Source organism: Gadus chalcogrammus, chromosome 19 (genome assembly GCF_026213295.1).
Source record: "Gadus chalcogrammus isolate NIFS_2021 chromosome 19, NIFS_Gcha_1.0, whole genome shotgun sequence".
Taxonomy (NCBI): domain Eukaryota; kingdom Metazoa; phylum Chordata; class Actinopteri; order Gadiformes; family Gadidae; genus Gadus; species Gadus chalcogrammus.
Window position 1 is genome coordinate 8,839,028 of NC_079430.1, and position 18,748 is coordinate 8,857,775.

The 18,748-nt window shown below is 43.8% G+C and overlaps 1 protein-coding gene across 2 annotated transcripts in view; it reads left to right on the forward strand.

Annotated features, from left to right (window-relative positions):
- The window catches only part of brinp1 (bone morphogenetic protein/retinoic acid inducible neural-specific 1), a 77,394-nt gene that overhangs the window by 23,144 nt on the left and 35,502 nt on the right, over positions 1-18,748 (forward strand). For both annotated transcript variants that reach the window (XM_056578585.1, XM_056578586.1), the window contains exons 2-3: positions 4,237-4,427; positions 7,950-8,119. In XM_056578585.1, coding sequence (XP_056434560.1) covers positions 4,237-4,427; positions 7,950-8,119 — 361 coding nt within the window. The remainder of the gene's footprint in view (positions 1-4,236; positions 4,428-7,949; positions 8,120-18,748) is intronic.

The window sequence follows — 18,748 nt, forward strand, 5'->3', positions numbered from 1 at the left end:
TTCTGTTGCTCACCTTCTTGCTGCATTTGTCTCAAACATATCAAACATCTGCCAAACGTATCTTGTTCTTGAACACCGAGCGAGAGAAAAACAGCAAAAATAACCGAATAAAGGAGGCGGCGGGGAGCTCGGTGTAGGGTCGAGAATTCCTCCATTTGGCTAACACGCAGCCAGCGTGTCGCCGGGTCTTTCGGGTTCATTTAGGCGGCGATGTCGAGAATAGCTGCGGCGGCCGTGATGCAGCGACCAGAAGAGTCATTAAAACCCAAAGTCCTCTGTTGTTGTTGTGATCCATGGGGGAGACATGGAGGGGGTTCGGAGTTGGCTGTGCGTGGCCACTATAATTCTGGTGCTATTTAGTCATCTAGTGAACCACAGGCAGCGGGCGGAATTAAATGGGGAAAGGAAATGGCTGTTCAAAGGGATTTATGGCCAGGTAGTATTTCTAATAGGAATTTATGCGCCTTTTTATTTATTCCTATTTCACAATTGGGGTTGAATTGCTGGTTAAGTGGATTTAAGTGGCTCAGTGCTGACTCCCTTCAGAAAGTTAGAACGTGGCTGGGTGCCGAAGCTTCAGAACGTTAGAACGTGGCTGGGTGCAGACTCCCCTCAGAACATTAGAACGTGGCTTGGTGTAAGCAGCCATGAGAATGTTAGAAAGTTCTGGCCCACATCCCAGTTCCCGTCAGCCGAGTTCCCTGATCTGGCCACAGGAAGGGTCCCCAAAAACATATGGCTTCCACATCTGTTTGCTGTGATAACCGCAGCGGGCCGTGAAGAAGCGGGCACTGTGAGAGGTCTGATGGATCTAGAATGGATCTAGAGGGAGAGGGACAGCCATAGTATGAGAGGTTACATGTTAAAAGAGAGAGAGCACAACATTTTTCTCTGTCTGGACGCGCTCACAGTGTCGTTCTTTATCGCATGCTCTCCAGGTTTATTTACTTAGTCTGATTGATTGTGGTTGTTTTTGCTTGTGTGTGTGTGTGTGACTGTGTAGGGGTTGTGTTTGCATTTGTGGGCTAGTGATAAACATGCATGTTTACCAGCGTACGCTTGTGTGTGTGCATGTGTTTGCCTGTTTTACAGAATACATGTGTGTGTGTGTGTGTGTGTGTGTGTGTGTGTGTGTGTGTGTGTGTGTGTGTGTGTGTGTGTGTGTGTGTGTGTGTGTGTGTGTGTGTGTGTGTGTGTGTGCCTGCATAGTACAATAACAATGGCAGAAACAGGGTCACTGGCTGAATCAGCTCGTGGAATTAACAAATGTTTGTGTGAGCTTGAGTCATTTGTCTGCAGAGAACCCCTTTTTGGTGAATTTAATTGTGTACAATTTCATGTTATCTTTGGACATTTCTTTGCATCTCGGTAATATTGAACGCCTGCTAGATTATCTGGTAGTCAAGATGAAGCTAATTAACTGTATTCAACTAAAACATGAAATGTTAATGATCAAAAATAATTATAATATAACTTTTTTAAATGCAGGCAAATACATAAATTACATGAATTATACGTGCAGACATACTTTCTACTTCACTATAAATATATACGAAAAAGATAAGGCTTTAAGTTTAGATTGCTATCAGGTTGCCTTCCCACTCCTCAAAACACTGAGTAGAGCATTAATAACTGATACCTTTAAGGTGCAACCTAGCTCATTCTTGTCTTGTTCTGTGTTATCAACAAGCTCTTTGGAACCCCTGAGAATGAGGGCAGCGCAATAAACAGGAAGACAAGATAGTTGTTGTGATGGCTGTAAGCTCTATTATCTATATCTACTTTTCTGTTTATTTGTTGAAGGGAAAAACACAACCATAATATTACGTCAAGAAAGTGGACTAAATGTGCTGCCTGAATCTAACTCTTTTGAAATCTTTTTTTTTAACTTATATTATCATCAGGATTTGACTTTGATTACGTTTTTTCTTTTGATTCAGATTTAAATTGAGATTGATATTCAGACTCTTCTTCTTAATCTGCCTATTATTATGCAAAACCTCCGTCATATGCCTAATATCTCTCTATGAGTATCTCCATTTCAGTATTTTACTCTCAATGTTTTGACTTTGTGATTTCAAAGCTCCCAATTACGTACACATGCTCTGGGGTAAATTCACGGTCCTTAAAAAAAAACAGAAAATATATTAATACAGTTTACATCCCTGCTCCCTTAACGAAAACAACTATTGCCCAAATTGTCTATCGAAAGAGAAGAGAGAACTCTTTACGTATGTACATATGCACACATATACATACAGGCGGGTGCACAATCAGACCGCCATCTCATCATGAGTTAATTCATGTGGAGTCTTAATACGGCTCATTATCTTGCCCACTTTACCTTGAGATTTGTTGACGCACCAGCCAGACACAATGCAATTTACATGAATTTGTTCCCAACGGCTCAACGAGAGGTAATTATAAAAAAAGCTTTTCCAGAGAGAGAGAGAGAGAGAGAGAGAGAGAGAGAGAGAGAGAGAGAGAGAGAGAGAGAGAGAGAGAGAGAGAGAGAGAGAGAGAGAGAGAGAGAGAGAGAGAGAGAGAGAGAGAGAGAGAGAGAGAGAGAGAGAGAGAGAGAGAGAGAGAGAGAGACTGTCTCAGGCATTCAACCAATTAATCTCCATGATTTGTGTGTGCGTGCCTGTGTGACAAGCTGCAGAGTGTTAGAGAGGATGCACTTTTTCCCCACACCTGTGAGGTGAGTGTGTGAAGGCACTCATCGGAGTCATTACAGTTAGCATACTTTGAGAATATCTCGACATACGCCACCCACCATGCATAATTACCAGATGTACTAGTTTCTATTTCTGGGTTTGTTTTCAATGATACCGAAACCTCTCCACTCCGAAATCAAATTAGCAGATGGTGGATGTTGTCCCTGGATCGAACCAGTTAATCAAAGAAAAATAATATCACATCAACTCTCAAGGCACCTGCTCAATTGGAGCTACAATCCTATTTCACTTAAGAGTGGATCCAAAATCCAAATCATTTCACAGCTCTGTGTGAAGCTTCGGAGCTCATATCGCTTCTAAGGGGGAATTTAACAGAAACAGCCTGCCTCCTCACTGACTTTTATGTGATTTGTATAAGGGATTTTTGCCTTATTTATAGTTTAGCACATTGACATTTGTGGGAAAAGATTGGAATTCTCTCGAAGCTTTTGATTCTGACAAAATACACTTTGAATTAATCAGCCTTTTCAATGTTGCATGAATATTTAATCCCAGAAGAAAATTGTTCTCAGACTTCTTCCAGACAATTAAAAAATGATATGATATGGCTCTGCACATTTACTAATTTATACACGTGCTTAAGCTCGCACGTACGCATGCAGACACACATGCGCGCACACATGCGCAAACCAGCGCACACGCACAATCATACGCATTCACACTCGATCACACACACACACGCACACACACGCACACGCACACAGACAGCATATATACACAAGGTAAACGTTTATATCTACCCACTCCCATGTTCTGTATTTCCTCTTCCGACATGTGCAGTGGTAATTCATTGTGATGTGCCACCATACTCTGGGTGGGGCTTGTGCTATGATTGGGTGGTTTTGAAGGACAATCGTTTACAGGCAGCTGGGCACCTATAACTCGCACAGTCACAATGATGAGCTCCTGACTGGATCACTCTGCGTCTGCTCTTAATGGCTTTTATAAATAGAAAGAGTGTGGGAGTTGAATCACGTCTCCGTGGGGTTCTGCTTCATGTACGCATGGTTCCTGTTCACATGTCTGCATTATAACGTGTGTGTGTGGCTGTTTGTGTGGCTGTGTGGGTTAGAGGTCGGGGGTGTGGGTGTGTGTGATGAAATATTTTTTTCTGTCTTATCTTCTTTGTGATTTTATGGCTTGTTTTGGGCACATTTATTCATCCAATCTCCCATTACAACCACTCTAAGAATTTATATATGTATAAAAGAATAAGCTATTCGAACATTGAGGATTTTATCCAACATGCCAGTAAATATTTATATATATATATATATATAGATACATGTCAGCAAGGAGAATGCAGTTCATGAATCTTGCTTAATGATACCTAACAGGTAGACTGCGATTATTGGGAGTCGGACCCAGTACCTTCTCTCCAGACAACCCTTTCACTGAGCTAAGCTTGTTACTAGGTCTGCTCTGACATTGCTCCCCTGATCCCTCCCATTGGCTCTGACGTTGCTCCTCTGACCCCTCCGATTGGCTCTGCCTCCAGGGAATTTGCACGTTGGAAGGTGAGGAACACGGCCATCGAGAGGCGGGACCTGATCCGGAACCCCGTGCCGCTGATGCCCGAGTTCCAGCGCAGCGTCCGCCTCCTGGGACGCAGGCCCACCACGCAGCAGTTCATCGACACCATCATCAAGAAGTATGGCACCCACATCCTCATCTCCGCCACCCTGGGAGGTAAGAGCACCCACTCTTCATAGGGTTTTATTTCATTGAACTTTTTTTAATGTAACTACTCCCAACTTTGATTTAATGTTCTCAATGTTCTCAGCTCCACTTGAAAGTCGCTTTGTGAACGGAAGCCTCTTCTCATTGACTCAATCTAAAGATAGGAGACTTATTGACTTACATGGGGTCTGGGGGTTTTCAATATAATATCGTTTGGTATAATCCCAATGTGAGGAATACAAAGTGTATTACAAAACAAAAAAATAGGGAAATGATTTGGTGCACATTCTGCCTTCACGCCTCAGCTGATTCAATCTTATTTTCAATAAAACGTTTTGCTCATGCAAGTTGGTGGCAAGACGACTCCCAGCTGAAATGACCGTGGGTTCGATCCCTGCTCTCCACAGTATACCTGTAGGTGTCCTAGTGTAAGATGCCAACCCCCCCTACCAGCTCAATAATGACTTGTGTCTGAACTCGCTGCAAGGGGCCACGGATGAAAGCGCCTGCTAAATGCCCGAATCGTCATAGTAAATCGTAATATCCCATTATGTGCATCCATGGTTGAAAATGTCCCAGTGAGTTCGGGTCTGGAATCACCAAACATTACTGATGGATAACCCGGGTGCCTCGGCAGCCTGTGGTTTGGTCAGTGAGTTTTCGTTGTAGCAGATTAGCATGAGCGTTATGGTGCTATCGACGTGTCTTGACGTTCGGTCTGGTTATATTGCTGAGGCACCATATATATATACGTATATATAAAGAGAGAAATACTTCAAACATAAACTTGTCACTTGCACTGAATCCAGAAGCTAAATGTAGAAGGGCCTGGTGTGTGTTCATCTGTTTTCCAAACACGTATTAATCCTAGTCTAGACACATGCCATTTCTGCGCAGGTTCAGGGTGTGTTTAGTCACGGAGGTTTCAGCTTTAATCCGCGTCCAAAAGAAAATGTCTGCTTTTTGTTCCTTTTTTAGTTTGCTAATCTTCTAAGTCTAATAATAATGAAAGTTTCCCCCCCAAAAAATACACGTTAGTGCCCTCAAAACTGATGCATTACCGGAGGCACTGGAGCGTAAAGCATTTAACAGGCGAAGAAACAGCCGCAGCAGTCTTTCTATCCCTCCTTCTTTAATCTGGAGGTTCACTTGAATGTCAAAACACCTGGCTTAAATAATTCACCTTCGCTGTGGTAGAAGGAATATGGTGGACGGGTGGAAGTGGGTCTGGAGTGTCAATATTAGACGCAAACACATCTGCTAGGTTATTCACCCAGAAATACTAATAAGTGAAGTAAGAAATCTTACATTTGAGGTGGAATGTTGTTGGTAATAATAAATGAATGCATTCAAAACCAGGGACAACGAACATATTGGTGTGCCACCAGCATGTGTAGATGAATATGTGCTGATGATAGAATGAAAAACTTAGTTGTGATAATAACATTTATTTCGTACCGAAACTATGGTAATATTAATATGAATACTATCAATGATAATGTCACAATAACACAAATATCCGTAATCAGAGTATGATATCTAAAGACATATATTTCCACTACATCATACCCCCCTCTTCCTCCTCTCTTTCCTAAACTGTGGATTTATCCCCGTCCAGCATCACATCCCATCTCTCCCTGTGTGCCACCAGATCATGTTGAACCCTTCAGGGCATTCTGCTTAGCTGGGAGTCTGTCATTTTAATCTCGGGACGGGCCATTAAAAACAGTGTACCGTAAGGCAGTCAGGGCAGGGCCACACAAGCTATCAAACCGGCTGACAAAAGAGACCAAGGCCACGGTAGTGCCGCCCCCGCTGTGCGGCCACAGAGTACTGCGTGTGTACTGTTTGGTCCGAGGCCGAACAACCTCCATTTCTTTTGTGTTGCGCCTCCTTTGTCAAGCAGCAGGGCCGCTTTTTGGATGTGCGGTACGCATCATTTCCTGTTATTATTTCCATTTGTAGTTGTTGTGCATTCCTACCTAGTACCCTCTTAAGGGGAGAACACTGGGCTGCATTATGTAACAGCAAGGTGCAATTCACAGCATACGTAATAAAGCACTCACATGCACACACTCAAGAATAGGCCCTTTTCGCTCACACACTCTTAGAAAGCCCCGAGCGGTGAAACGGTGTTAATGATATACAAGTTAATCAATATTGCCCACGGAATTTTCCTTTCACAGATCCATCAACATGCATTATTTCATTAGGTTGGCCCATAAAGCAGAGCCCCCTGCATAACGCCGATCCATAGCCGTGAAAGATGGCAGCCACACGGTTTCACCCAAGATCACATGAACAATGTTAACATGCCTTTATGACGTCGGTGAATCAATCCGCCCCTGGCAACGGGCCACATGGTCGTGGCTGGAGACCAGGTCCTGTGAGGTGTGATAGAAAATGGTCCTCCCGTCAGCTTGGTTCAACAGCCCCGAGCACGGTGTCTGAGAGACCCAGCCCTCAAAAGGGTCCGGGTTCAAACCCCGTTGTCGGCAGGCTATCCTGATGGGATCCTCGAGCAAGAAGCCCCCCCAAACCCTACCCCGCTCATTAATGACTTGTGTCTCGAGGTGCCCCCCCCGCTTAAGAGTTAATGCCCAGCCATTATCCTTGTGCAGCAAGTCAAGAGCATGTGAGTAACTTTACCCTAGTGCCCCCCCCTCCCCCTCCCGAGGAAACGTCACCGTGATGATGGTGGGTGTCGCTTGGAGTTCACAGCCCCCAGCCCCCACCCCCCACCCCCCACCCTCCAGTCACGGTCAACACCAGCTATAACCGACCAATCCCGCTGCATCGCTTTGGGCCAAAATAATCGGTCATGGGTGGGGAGGTGTGTGTGAACAAATGTGTCGCGCTCCTGAACGCGTTCCCATCGACGTACAGAGCTGACCTTTTAGAGTAGCGGAATCACAGGGAACACTTACAGTGAGGGATGTAATGGGGGGGAGAAGGGTTGGAAATTGGGTGTATGAATTTATTTGTGGTTCGGAGATTTGAGGGTTGTTTGGTTGTCATCTGGTTTCTTGATGGAGGGAAAGTTTGTGTGTGTGTGTCCGTACAATTACAACCTTTTTATAAGGTGTGTGGATGAGGTGCTAACAATAACATACAGGCATAGCTACGACTTTATTGTTTTAGCGATAAAGGTGTATTTTGGCGACAAACTTAGCCTGTTGTGACTCCCTCACTCGTTGCTGTCAATTATTTGCCAAAAATAATTTGTTGTTTATCAATGACATGCATCCAATAGAAATCCCTTTGGATACACAAACATAGACTCAATAACTTAATACCGAGAAGTAGGAACACCATATCTAATCAAAAGTATAATTCAGAGGCCACTAGCTATCACTTTGTGGCCCAAGTGCTATGGTGTTGAAAAACAGCATAAACAATAAGGCTTGTAAACATATCGATATATATATTATATTTTGCTAAGTATGCCAGCTGAGTTTGCATTTGTATGTATACATAAGTGTATCTGTCAACGGTGATGTGGTAAAAACATTTTTTGTTCCCGTTCCCAAGGGGAAGAGGCGCTCACCATGTACATGGCCAAGAACAAGTTGGACAGGAAGCTGGCCAACGCCACGCAGAACGTGGAGGCGTTGCATCAGCTGGCGTCCTCCTACTTCATCGACCGGGACGGGACCATGAGGAAGCTTCACGAGATCCAGATCTCCACGAACGCCATCAAGGTCTGTTTTTTAACTTCATTACACTGGTACATATATCAAGGTCTGTTTTATAACTTCATCACACTGGTACATGTATATTAACGTCTGTTTCATAACATCAGAACACTGGTACATGTATTTAGGTCTGGTTCTTAACATCAAAACATCAAAACACATCATAAATATTTTGCCTGTTAAGCCCTTTGAGACTGTAATGGTGATTAAGGGCTATACAAATAATATTGAATTGAATTAGATACATGTATTTATTTCTGGTTCTTAACATCAAAACACAGATACATGTAATTAGGACTGGTTGTTAACATCAAAACACTGGTACTGTTTCATTACATCATTACACTGATACATATATCAAGGTCTGTTTCATAACATCAAAACACTGGCACATGTATATTAAGGTCTGTTTCATAACATCATACCACTGATGCATGAATTTAGGTATTTTTCATGACATCATAAGTAACACTATTAACCTCTCATTAAGGTATATTTCATAACGTCATAGCATTGGTACATGTATGAATATTTCAATGTTGGTAAACAATATCATATGATACATCCTATGTGCTTTCATGAAAATGTAAGCACATTATATTGGTCTCTCGCATAATTATACTAATGACAACATTTAGAAATCAAAGAGGCATAGTTTAGGGAAACAGCAGATGGTTTTGTGTAGGATAAAAATAACGTAGGCTTTTCTTTGGATTGTTTCCCTGGTATATAATTGAGTAGAATTTAAGCGTCTGAGATCTAGATTACAAAGTTTGTTTTTTAGGTTTCTGAAGGTTTGGTTTAAATGTATAAAATGAATAACATAGCCTATATGTAACAGTTATAGTAAAAATCTCTGTGAGCGATATTTATCTGTTAAAACAAGTGTCCAATGGTCCATATTCCAACTAAGATCCCCCATACAGAATGTTTGGTCAGTAGCATGAGGCTCCCAATCCCTCTGCTCTGCAACAAACCGGAGAATATCGTACCCACTTTATCCAAGCAGGAGAGAGAACGCGCAGCGGTCGTCTTTGTGCCAGGCAGCAGGATCTCAGTGTTGACTGACAATGGTAGAACAGGTGAAGCTACGGGTTCCTGCGCTCCCAGTGACGGGCTTACACAACCAAACACGCACAGCGATGCTTGTTCATGCGTTGGCCTTGGAGGAAGGGATTGGAGCGCTAACTCTGGAAACGGACAGGAAGTCGGCCAAATCGACGACGTCGCTTACAGCGCCTTCGACCCTCCTCTTAGTGAAATAAATAATGCACATCAATAACATGCACAAGTTAAATGCAAAACAAATGGCCAACGAACTGCCCGCACAAACGTACAGAAGACGGTCCTGAAGTTTTACCTCGCGCTCAGAACTGCTCAGCCAGTATACACGTATTCATCATCCAGAAGAATATACATGCAGTCCCCCCCGCAGCCCCCCCACGGACCCGCGGACAGGACGGAGCGGGGGCCTCTTGTGTGTTTCCTCCAGTGAGTGACAGGTGGGCGGAGGGATTGTGGCAGTCCTGACTTCCTGGCTCCCAGGAAGTCAAGTGTGAGGAAGTTAAGCAGAAGTGACGGCGGACGCTGAGTCTGACTTTCTCGAGGAGAGAGAGAGAGAGGGAGAGAGAGAGAGAGAGGGAGAGGAGAGAGAGAGATGGGTGGGGTGATGGCGGTGGATCTACAGAGCGCACGCTCCTTATCAGATCTCAGTATCTCTTTCCAAAGGGCTGAGTGGGCTGTCTGTGCCCTCGTTGTGGGTGGGGTGGGGTCCTTCTCTGGGTGGTGGTGGTGGTTTATGTTAATGAATGGGTGCATTGGGCTATCCGAAAGAGGAAGGGAAAGAAGAGATGAGCTGAAATCAATGTGTTGGTAAATCAGCAAATGAGATGGCGGGCGACCAAGGCAGCTAATGCTGGCAGGATGTGAAGCGGGGTGTGTGTGTGTGTGTGTGTGTGTGTGTGTGTGTGTGTGTGTGTGTGTGTGTGTGTGTGTGTGTGTGTGTGTGTGTGTGTGTGTGTGTGTGTGTGTGTGTGTGTGTGTGTGTGTGTGTGTGTGCGGGAGGGTGTGTCTGTGTGTAGTTGGGTGTGTGGGTTTGAGTGATTTTTATGTGTCTGTGTGTGTGCCCGTGCGTGTTCTTATGGATACAGAGGTCAAGTTAAGTGATCTAACAAGTATGTCATTACAGAAAGGAGAAAATTGCAGTGAGAAAATTGGCTGTTTGGACGAGGCTACATTTTGATTGGTCATTGATTCCCAACCCCCTCCCCAATGGCAGTAAAGGTCAAAGAAGCCACACATCGTGGATGTCCATTAGCGACGGAATAATATCAGGGTAATAAGCCTGACGATAAGGAGCCCAGCACACTGCTTTAACACACATTTAGCATTAAGAGATACACATTAATATGCGTAGGGTCGGGTTAGCGATGCATTATTAGAAATGCAAATCAGGCTTGGACTGTTCTTAGCTTCACCTGTCAGTCGTTTAGGATCAAGTGTCTGCTAAATTGCAAAGATTACTCTTTAGTCTTTACTGTTAAGTCGTTAAGCAGACACTTGTATTCAAAGCGACTTACTTGGTCTTTCTAAATGTCATTGATACAGGCCATTAATAAGCAGGTGGGGGGTTTTACAAATTCTGCCTTCAGGGAGACCTCAAACATCGGGGTGCGAACCCAGGAATGTGTTATGGCTTGGAGTTATAACACACTCACTATCCTGTTAGGACGAGACTATCCTACCACAGGACAACATTTCAAAGAAGGCCATTTACATTTCTTTGTAATGTATATTTTCTTAAACGATGGCTGCCAGACATCACAGACAGCTTGAAGAAAGAAGTTAGGAACCGTCGTCCCACAGGGTGCGATCCCCAAGCCTACTGGAGGTGATTTTAAAGCGGCCTTGTTCGCCCCCACTAATTAGTCAATGTTAAAGCAATCCCATTAGGTGATATGATTTACAGCTGACATTGGTGCAGCAGCACAGGAGTCAAAAACAGACCCTTGACTCTGAAGGAGGATACGTGCGCCAACACGCACACGCAGCTACACAAACACATGCACAAAAAGTTTCACACATGCACAAACTAACGCACATAAACATGCACGCATTCACACACACACAGAAGCGGGCACAGAAACACACACACGCACTCGTAGCGTACATGTTCGCACGCACGCACACACACACACACACACACACACACACACACACACACACACACACACACACACACACACACACACACACACACACACACACACACACACACACACACACACACACACACACACACACACAGTTTATCAGCGCCTCTGGCTAAAGTGACTGGAACAACTCTGCCTTTCCTTTGTGTGGAGAAAATGGGTTATTTAAGGGCACTGGTAAAGTATGAGTGGTCCTTCCTATTTGTATATATATTTAGTTTTGTGCCTTCATGGACAGGAGAGCGAAGAGAGACAGGAAGGTGGGATGAGGAAGAGGTGGGATGACAATGCCGTAGCAGAAGACCACAGGTGGGAATCTAACCTGGCCCTCTACATGGCGAATTGTAATTGATAGTAACCGTGAGTTGGTTTCCAATAACTTCCCTCCGTTCGTTCGCGTGTTCAAGACGCGTTTCCTAGAAAAAGCCCATCTGAGCCGAGCACAGTGTGGAAGACTCACGACAGATAATACAAAAATACATGTTTGTTTTCTTTCATTTGCTGAACCATCTCTGGTGCCCTGACAAAAGCAATTAAACTTTGCAAAATCACACTAGTGCGGGATTTGTTGAATTGATTTGGTTAGGTGTGTGGTGCAGTGTTGTCATCATTAGAAGACATCACTGTTTTCCTTTCTGCTTTACTTATTATTTCGTAAATATTTGAACGACGTCCCCTCTCGCTGATATGCCTGCTCTTCCCAACGCTTGACTTATTTTCTAGATTCGTCTTTAAAGTACAACTCGCAGCACACGACGGCACTATAAGAGATAGTACGCAATCTGTGAAAAAATAGATGATGCTCACCGAGGCATGAGAGCATTTCTCGTGAAAAATACCAAACTAAAAAGAAACCCTTCGAGAGCTTCGACAGTATTGTCCAACTGTGCGATGGCGAGGATCGATTTCAGAGTTGATTTATGGGCGGCTGTCCATTTGGATGAACCTCCACAGCCCTTGATCTATTCTGAAATGGTTGTGTATGTTTGTCCGCAATATGATAACCCCAACAAATCTAGTCCTAACGGCAAACTTCTCTCCCGCCTCCTCTACCGCTCAATCCATCTCTCTCTCTCTCTCTGTCCCTCTCGCACGCGCTCTATCTCTCTCTTTCTCTTTCTCTCTCCCCTCTCTCTCTCTCTCTCTCTTTCTCTTTCTCGCTCCCCTCTCTTCTGCTCTCTCTCTCTCTCTCTCTCTCTCTCTCTCTCTCTCTCTCTCTCTCTCTCTCTCTCTCTCTCTCTCTCTCTCTCTCTCTCTCTCTCTCTCTCTCTCTCTCTCTCTCTCTCTCTCTCTCTCTCTTGCTCTCCCTCGCTCTCGCTCTCGCTCTCGCTCTCCCTCTCTCTCTGTCTCTGTGTGTGGAAAGGATGCATTAGGACGACGGCAGCAAAGTACAGCCGTCCGTTGGTCACGTAGCTCAGCAGACAGACGGCGATCAGAATGTGCAGACAAAGCACAGTCTGCCAGAGAGAGTGAGTGTAGCTGCTACCTCTAACAAGGGCCACGCTCCTCTGCTATTGATTCAATATGGCTTCCCAGACATGCTTTGCAGGGCAGAATTTTGATCACCAGAGAGAGAAAGAGATACAGAGAGAGGAAGAGAAAACACAAATAGAGAATAAAATATATTTTTTCTTTTTTTTTCCTTGCTAGGAAGTCAGATTGAAATCCATATCTGTATGGGTTCAGTGTGGAGTTTTGAGGAATAGGTTTAGCCATTGAGTTTTTTTTTTTTTCAATCCATTCATTTGGATTAAGCATAAATCCTTGACCATATGTGTATGAAAAATGAAAGAAAAATCCAAATGAAATAAAAAACACTAAGGGGAACCATTCCAGATGCCCTCTCTGGTAACAAACTCCAATCCTCCAAATAATAAAATTCTCAGAGCTCATTACAAAACAAATCCCTTATTTTAAGCCCTTTCTGTGCTCGTCTATTCATCTATTTCTCTTTACTCATACGTTCCCAGGGCTGCTCTTTCAGCCCAACACACGTGTAGAGCCTGCAAACCCCGTCACACAGCACCCTGTCCCACGAACACACTCCAGCCCTGCGTCAGATGTCCTTAATGGCTCTCTCTCTCTCTACCTGCCTCTAGTCACTGCTGTTAGTGCAGTCTACTGTGGTGCCGGCTCTGACTGTAATAGGAGGAGGGAAATTAAAGCATGACGATTGCTGATACAAATAGGGGTAATGGAACCAAGAGAACCTTACAGGAGGGGTGATGCTCTGAACAGATGTATTCATAAAGGTGTGTATGTATGTGTGTGTGTGTGTGTGTGTGTGTGTGTGTGTGTGTGTGTGTGTGTGTGTGTGTGTGTGTGTGTGTGTGTGTGTGTGTGTGATAAGAAAAAGAATGCATGCATACAAACGTTAATCAGAGCTGAGGCGACGTCAGCCTGTCTCCCAACCGGTGGCCCCAGCTCCATTTGAGACTAGTTATTTTCCTAACACGCCCTTAAATATTATCTATCTCTTGCACGATGTATTTATTTTCTCATATCCCAAATTCAAAAGATAACATCCCAAAAAGAGTGTGGTTTGGAAGACAAGAGATCAAAGTTACAGTAAAATTAAGGAGGTGTTGAATGTTGGTTTTCCTGATTCTTATTGCCTTTATGCTGATCTCTATATACAAGTGCAGAAAGAAACAGCTGAAAGCCTTTGAGAAGGACTTCAACTTGATTATTTATGATGAATGACAACATGCAAAATGACTTTTGGCCTGTGTGTGTGTGTAGGTGTGTTTGTGTGTGTGTGTGCTTGTGTTTGTGTGCATGTGTGTGTGTGTGGCTGTGGTTGGGGGTGTGTAGGCTGCCACATGTATCAAGTGATTGAGTGGTCATGGCGACTGGACATAATTAACGCTGCATGAATGATTGTTATATAACCAAGAGAAGCAAAGACATGCACGCACGCACGCACGCACGCACGCACGCACACACACAGACACACACACACGGATTGCCGTCTTCCTGTTGTCCAAGAAAAGGGATGAAAAGGCATCCACAGAGCAGTCATTCAGCAAAGACACCAACAGGAGAGGAAGAGAGCAATCATAAACCTACAATCAATATAGAATTAACAACAAACTAATTACAATGCTGCACAACCAAGCTTCTAAAAATACGTGGCTATACAACGACTGGGTAGAGCGCAGATGTAGTAAACAGGAATATGATATATACAATTTGTATTTTATTCTATAGTTTACTCCATCTCAGAGATATAGTGCATTTCAACAAAGTGCATTCTGTATGCAAAAGAAAACTAAAGGTGAATAAACCTTAGATATTTATGCATAACCAAACTTCACTTGTGTTACTGCATAAGTAACATACATTATTTGTATTTACGTCTACATTTTTTATTCACCGTGCATATTAATGTATCGACATAGAGGAACCATAACAATAATAATGTATAGTATTTAGTATAAATGAAAACAACATGCTTTTATTTTTCTATTTATGAGCAGCTTTATGCAGTGGAAATAGGATTCTTAATTAGTGTTTTAATGTGGATTTATTTTTCTTTAAAATGCAATTGTCAGAGCTGCCTTGGTTTTCTCTTGGCTAATTGTGAGTAATATGCATGAGCATTCACGCACACACAAGCGTGCGCGCAAGCACGTATGCACACACACACACGCGCACGCACGCGCACGCGCACACACACACACACACACACACAGATTGAGGGCTTTACAATGTCTCAGTGTTTGCACAGACACTCTTAGTTTGTAGGACTCCTTCAGAACAGCTGTCGTCCACATGGACATCTGTAGCGACCAGTGATCACGGAGCTGCTGACAGACTACCTTCCAAGGTCACTCTCCCGCACACACTCACTGAGGGCTGATTTACAGCAGGGCTCACTATGCAGATTTCCTGATGATCTGGCAACACGGTTGTGTGTATGTGTGTGTGTTAAAACAATTCATGCACACACACACACACACACACACACACACACACACACACACACACACACACACACACACACACACACACGCATGCCTACATGCATGTGAGGTTGTTTTTAGTGTACCTCAATCTCTTTATGTTTGAATGTGTGTGTGCGTGTGTGTGTGTGTGTGTGTGTGTCCTCTGTCTTAAGGTGAATCTAATCCCTTGAGTGATCAGATTGTAATTGGATAGCAGATAAGCACATGGGAAGCAAAGCATGGAAACACTTAAGAAGAATTGAAAATGGATGTAAACGCATGCCCTGTCATCTCCGCCACAGAGAGGTGGATGGAGAGACGCAGCAGCCAATCACCGCCTCCTCTCCCCCGCCGAACAAGGCCCCGCTGCGATGGCCGACATTTCCATAAATGCTTTGTCAAAAATTGATTTTCCTCAGCCACTCTCGGCTATGAGTGTAAATGATTTACTCCCCCTCGCTACCACATCAACATCAACAAACAACAAAGCAATGCAATTTAAAAAGATCTCAAAGTTCTATTACCAATTGCAACACGATTTTTAATATCGGATAAACTTGATTCCTTTTGTGTGCGATACGGTCGGTATTTTGGTTGAAAAAATCGAATCAACGTCAAAGAGAACGGGAGGGAGAGAGAGATGTAGCGGGAGAGGGGAGGCGTTTCTTTCCGCTGGTTGACACCTCATTTCCCAGAGACCTGCCACAACTGTTTGCTGAAGGACATGCGAGGCGACCAGAAGTGCTCATTTGCATGTATTACCGCGCGTCTCCTTGATAACGTGTCACCGGGAGGAAGACTCACGTACACTGGGCCGTACAGGTGTACCGCACGTGACCCAGATTCAGCTCCGTTCCCTGCATCGTATCCGTACGATTCTCCATTAGTTTAAAGTCGCAATGTGTAAGATTGACCCCCTCCCAGTCAGTAGGCGGGCGACATTCAGGTATACGACATTCAATTACGAAACGGCTCGATAGCAGGGTTCTGTCCACTTTGAAGGGATGTGCGCCTGTCTGACGAGAGCTAGCATAGCTCGGCTGGCTGGGCGGTGTGAGGGGGAGGTTTTTTTCGGTATTTCAATGTTAATACTTTGGATTCCACCAAAGAGAGAGCTACGGGCTGGACAGCGTTTTTTTTTTGTTGTAATATATGGTGATAGGATGTGTTTTTATTGATTGAGGATTGATCAGCATGGACAGCAGTGTGTAGTTTGAGGTAGGAGCTTGTTACAAATGAAAACGTTACAAATCGCGACTTTGTTATTTCCATGTTATATATCCGTGTGTGCACTCTAATGAGGTAGTCCGTCTCTGTCATTCATGCCTGGCGTGTTCACCTGCAGAGGTTTGCTTTCAGTGGCTTAAATAATTAGCCTCGCAATTAGCCTGGTGTATGCTATCATCAGTCAGTCTTAGGCTGTGAAACTAAGCGCCGGGGCGCTATGTCTCCTGAAATCGGTCGGGAAAGGACATATTCATATGGACAATGCATCTACTAAGAAGGTCTTATTCCAAACCGTGTAATGTTTATGCTCTATGTGTGTATAGATCTACAAATGGTCTCCGGCACCAGGCCTGCCACAAAAACGTAACACAAAAGAGAATGACAAACAAACGACATCCAAGATATCCAAGAACACATACGTACGGATATAAATATATATATATATGCAAGAGACCTACATATTTCTCAATTGTCGTGCTTTCTGTCCCTTCGGGAGTTGATTTACTTCAGGCCTTCCGATCTCACCCTATCAAAGTGAACCGCCATTCACACACACACACACGCACGTGCACACACACACACACACACTCACACACACACACAGAAATGTGTCTTCAGAGATCTGGGTATATAGCGTCGCTGCGTCCGGGTATTCTAGTCATTTCCAGGAATAGCAAGTCATTAAGTAGGCGAGGGATGAGATGATGTCGGATCAGAAGAGACTCTGTGGAGAGACTCCTGATGAATCCACTTCCCCGTCCATACCCTGTGTCTTAGTAGAAGTACATTGTGCATATCTCACCACATTATGCACGGATACCGGGTGCTCCTGACCATACACTCAGTGTATTGATCTCCATAACAAAGGCCCAGGACATTAGCCTTGTAACTTTCTCATTCTGTACAGGCACCAGTGCAAGGCCGCCACGGCAAAATCCATCATTTCATTCCTTCGATCCTTTTTATTTTACCATCCAAGCAATCGCAATCGGCGCTTTCATTCCTAAACGCTTGTCTTGCAAAAATGTATTTATGTAATAGTTTTATTTTTTATTTATGACGCGTTATATTTACACGTAATGTGTTCATTGCAGACACACTCAGACACACATCCTCCCACCACACAAACACATCATCCTACCCGCAAACACGCACCGATTCATTCACTCTCTCACTCGCTCTCTCTCTCACTCGCTCGCTCACTCACTCACTCACTCACTCACTCACTCACTCACTCACTCAATAACTCACACACACACACACACACACACACACACACACACACACACACACACACACACACACACACACACACACACACACACACACACACACACACACACACACTCATTCACTCGCTGACTCACTCGCTCACTCACTCAATAACACACACACACACACACACACACACACACACACACTGATTCATTCAATCACTCACTCACTCAGAAGCACACACACATGCATACACCAGGGATGGCAATACGATTATTTTCCAGGAATCAGTTCTTTCAGTTCCATTCACTATCAAGAGTCGTTCGTTTGATTAGTTCGTTAAGTCAGATGGTCTGTTACGTCATCTGGCAGGGAATCGGAAATGATGGAATAAATGTTAATTACAGTTTTTTTCTATCGTTTTAGGCAATTTACCTAAACCATGTTCACATTCCCTAAACACTTCACACAGTGAGCATACCAGTAGACCATGTGAACCAAACTGTGGTTACTTGCCCCTATGCTAAGATACAAATGCTGGCAATGACGCCTTCTTCCAAATTTCATGGATACCTGCCCCAGTCAATGTTCACTACCGGCAAAACGCTGTGGAACTACAGCATATTTTACCAATGTTTAGATACTCTGTTCAAAACAGTGAACTTTCTGTTCAAAACCTAACAGTAATTTAGATCACTGTAGATTGAAAGATGCTGCATTTGGACAGACAAATGAAGTTACATGTTTGAATAAGAAAAAATATTTAGTTTATTTATTTTATTTTACAGTAATTTCGATTTTTTTCCCCCTGTGCACCATAGTTCTTGGTGAATTGGCATGGAATTACTTTTTTTACGTAAAAGCAACACTACATACAATGAACTGTACAAAACACAGAGGATAAGTTTTGCAATGCAAAACACCTGGTGGTCATTTCAGCTGAAGACCTACTCAGCTAAAGACCTACTCAGGTGTTTTACATGTAATTTCTGCCTCGTTGAAAAAGGCCCTTCTTTGGCATTTGCTTTGGACTT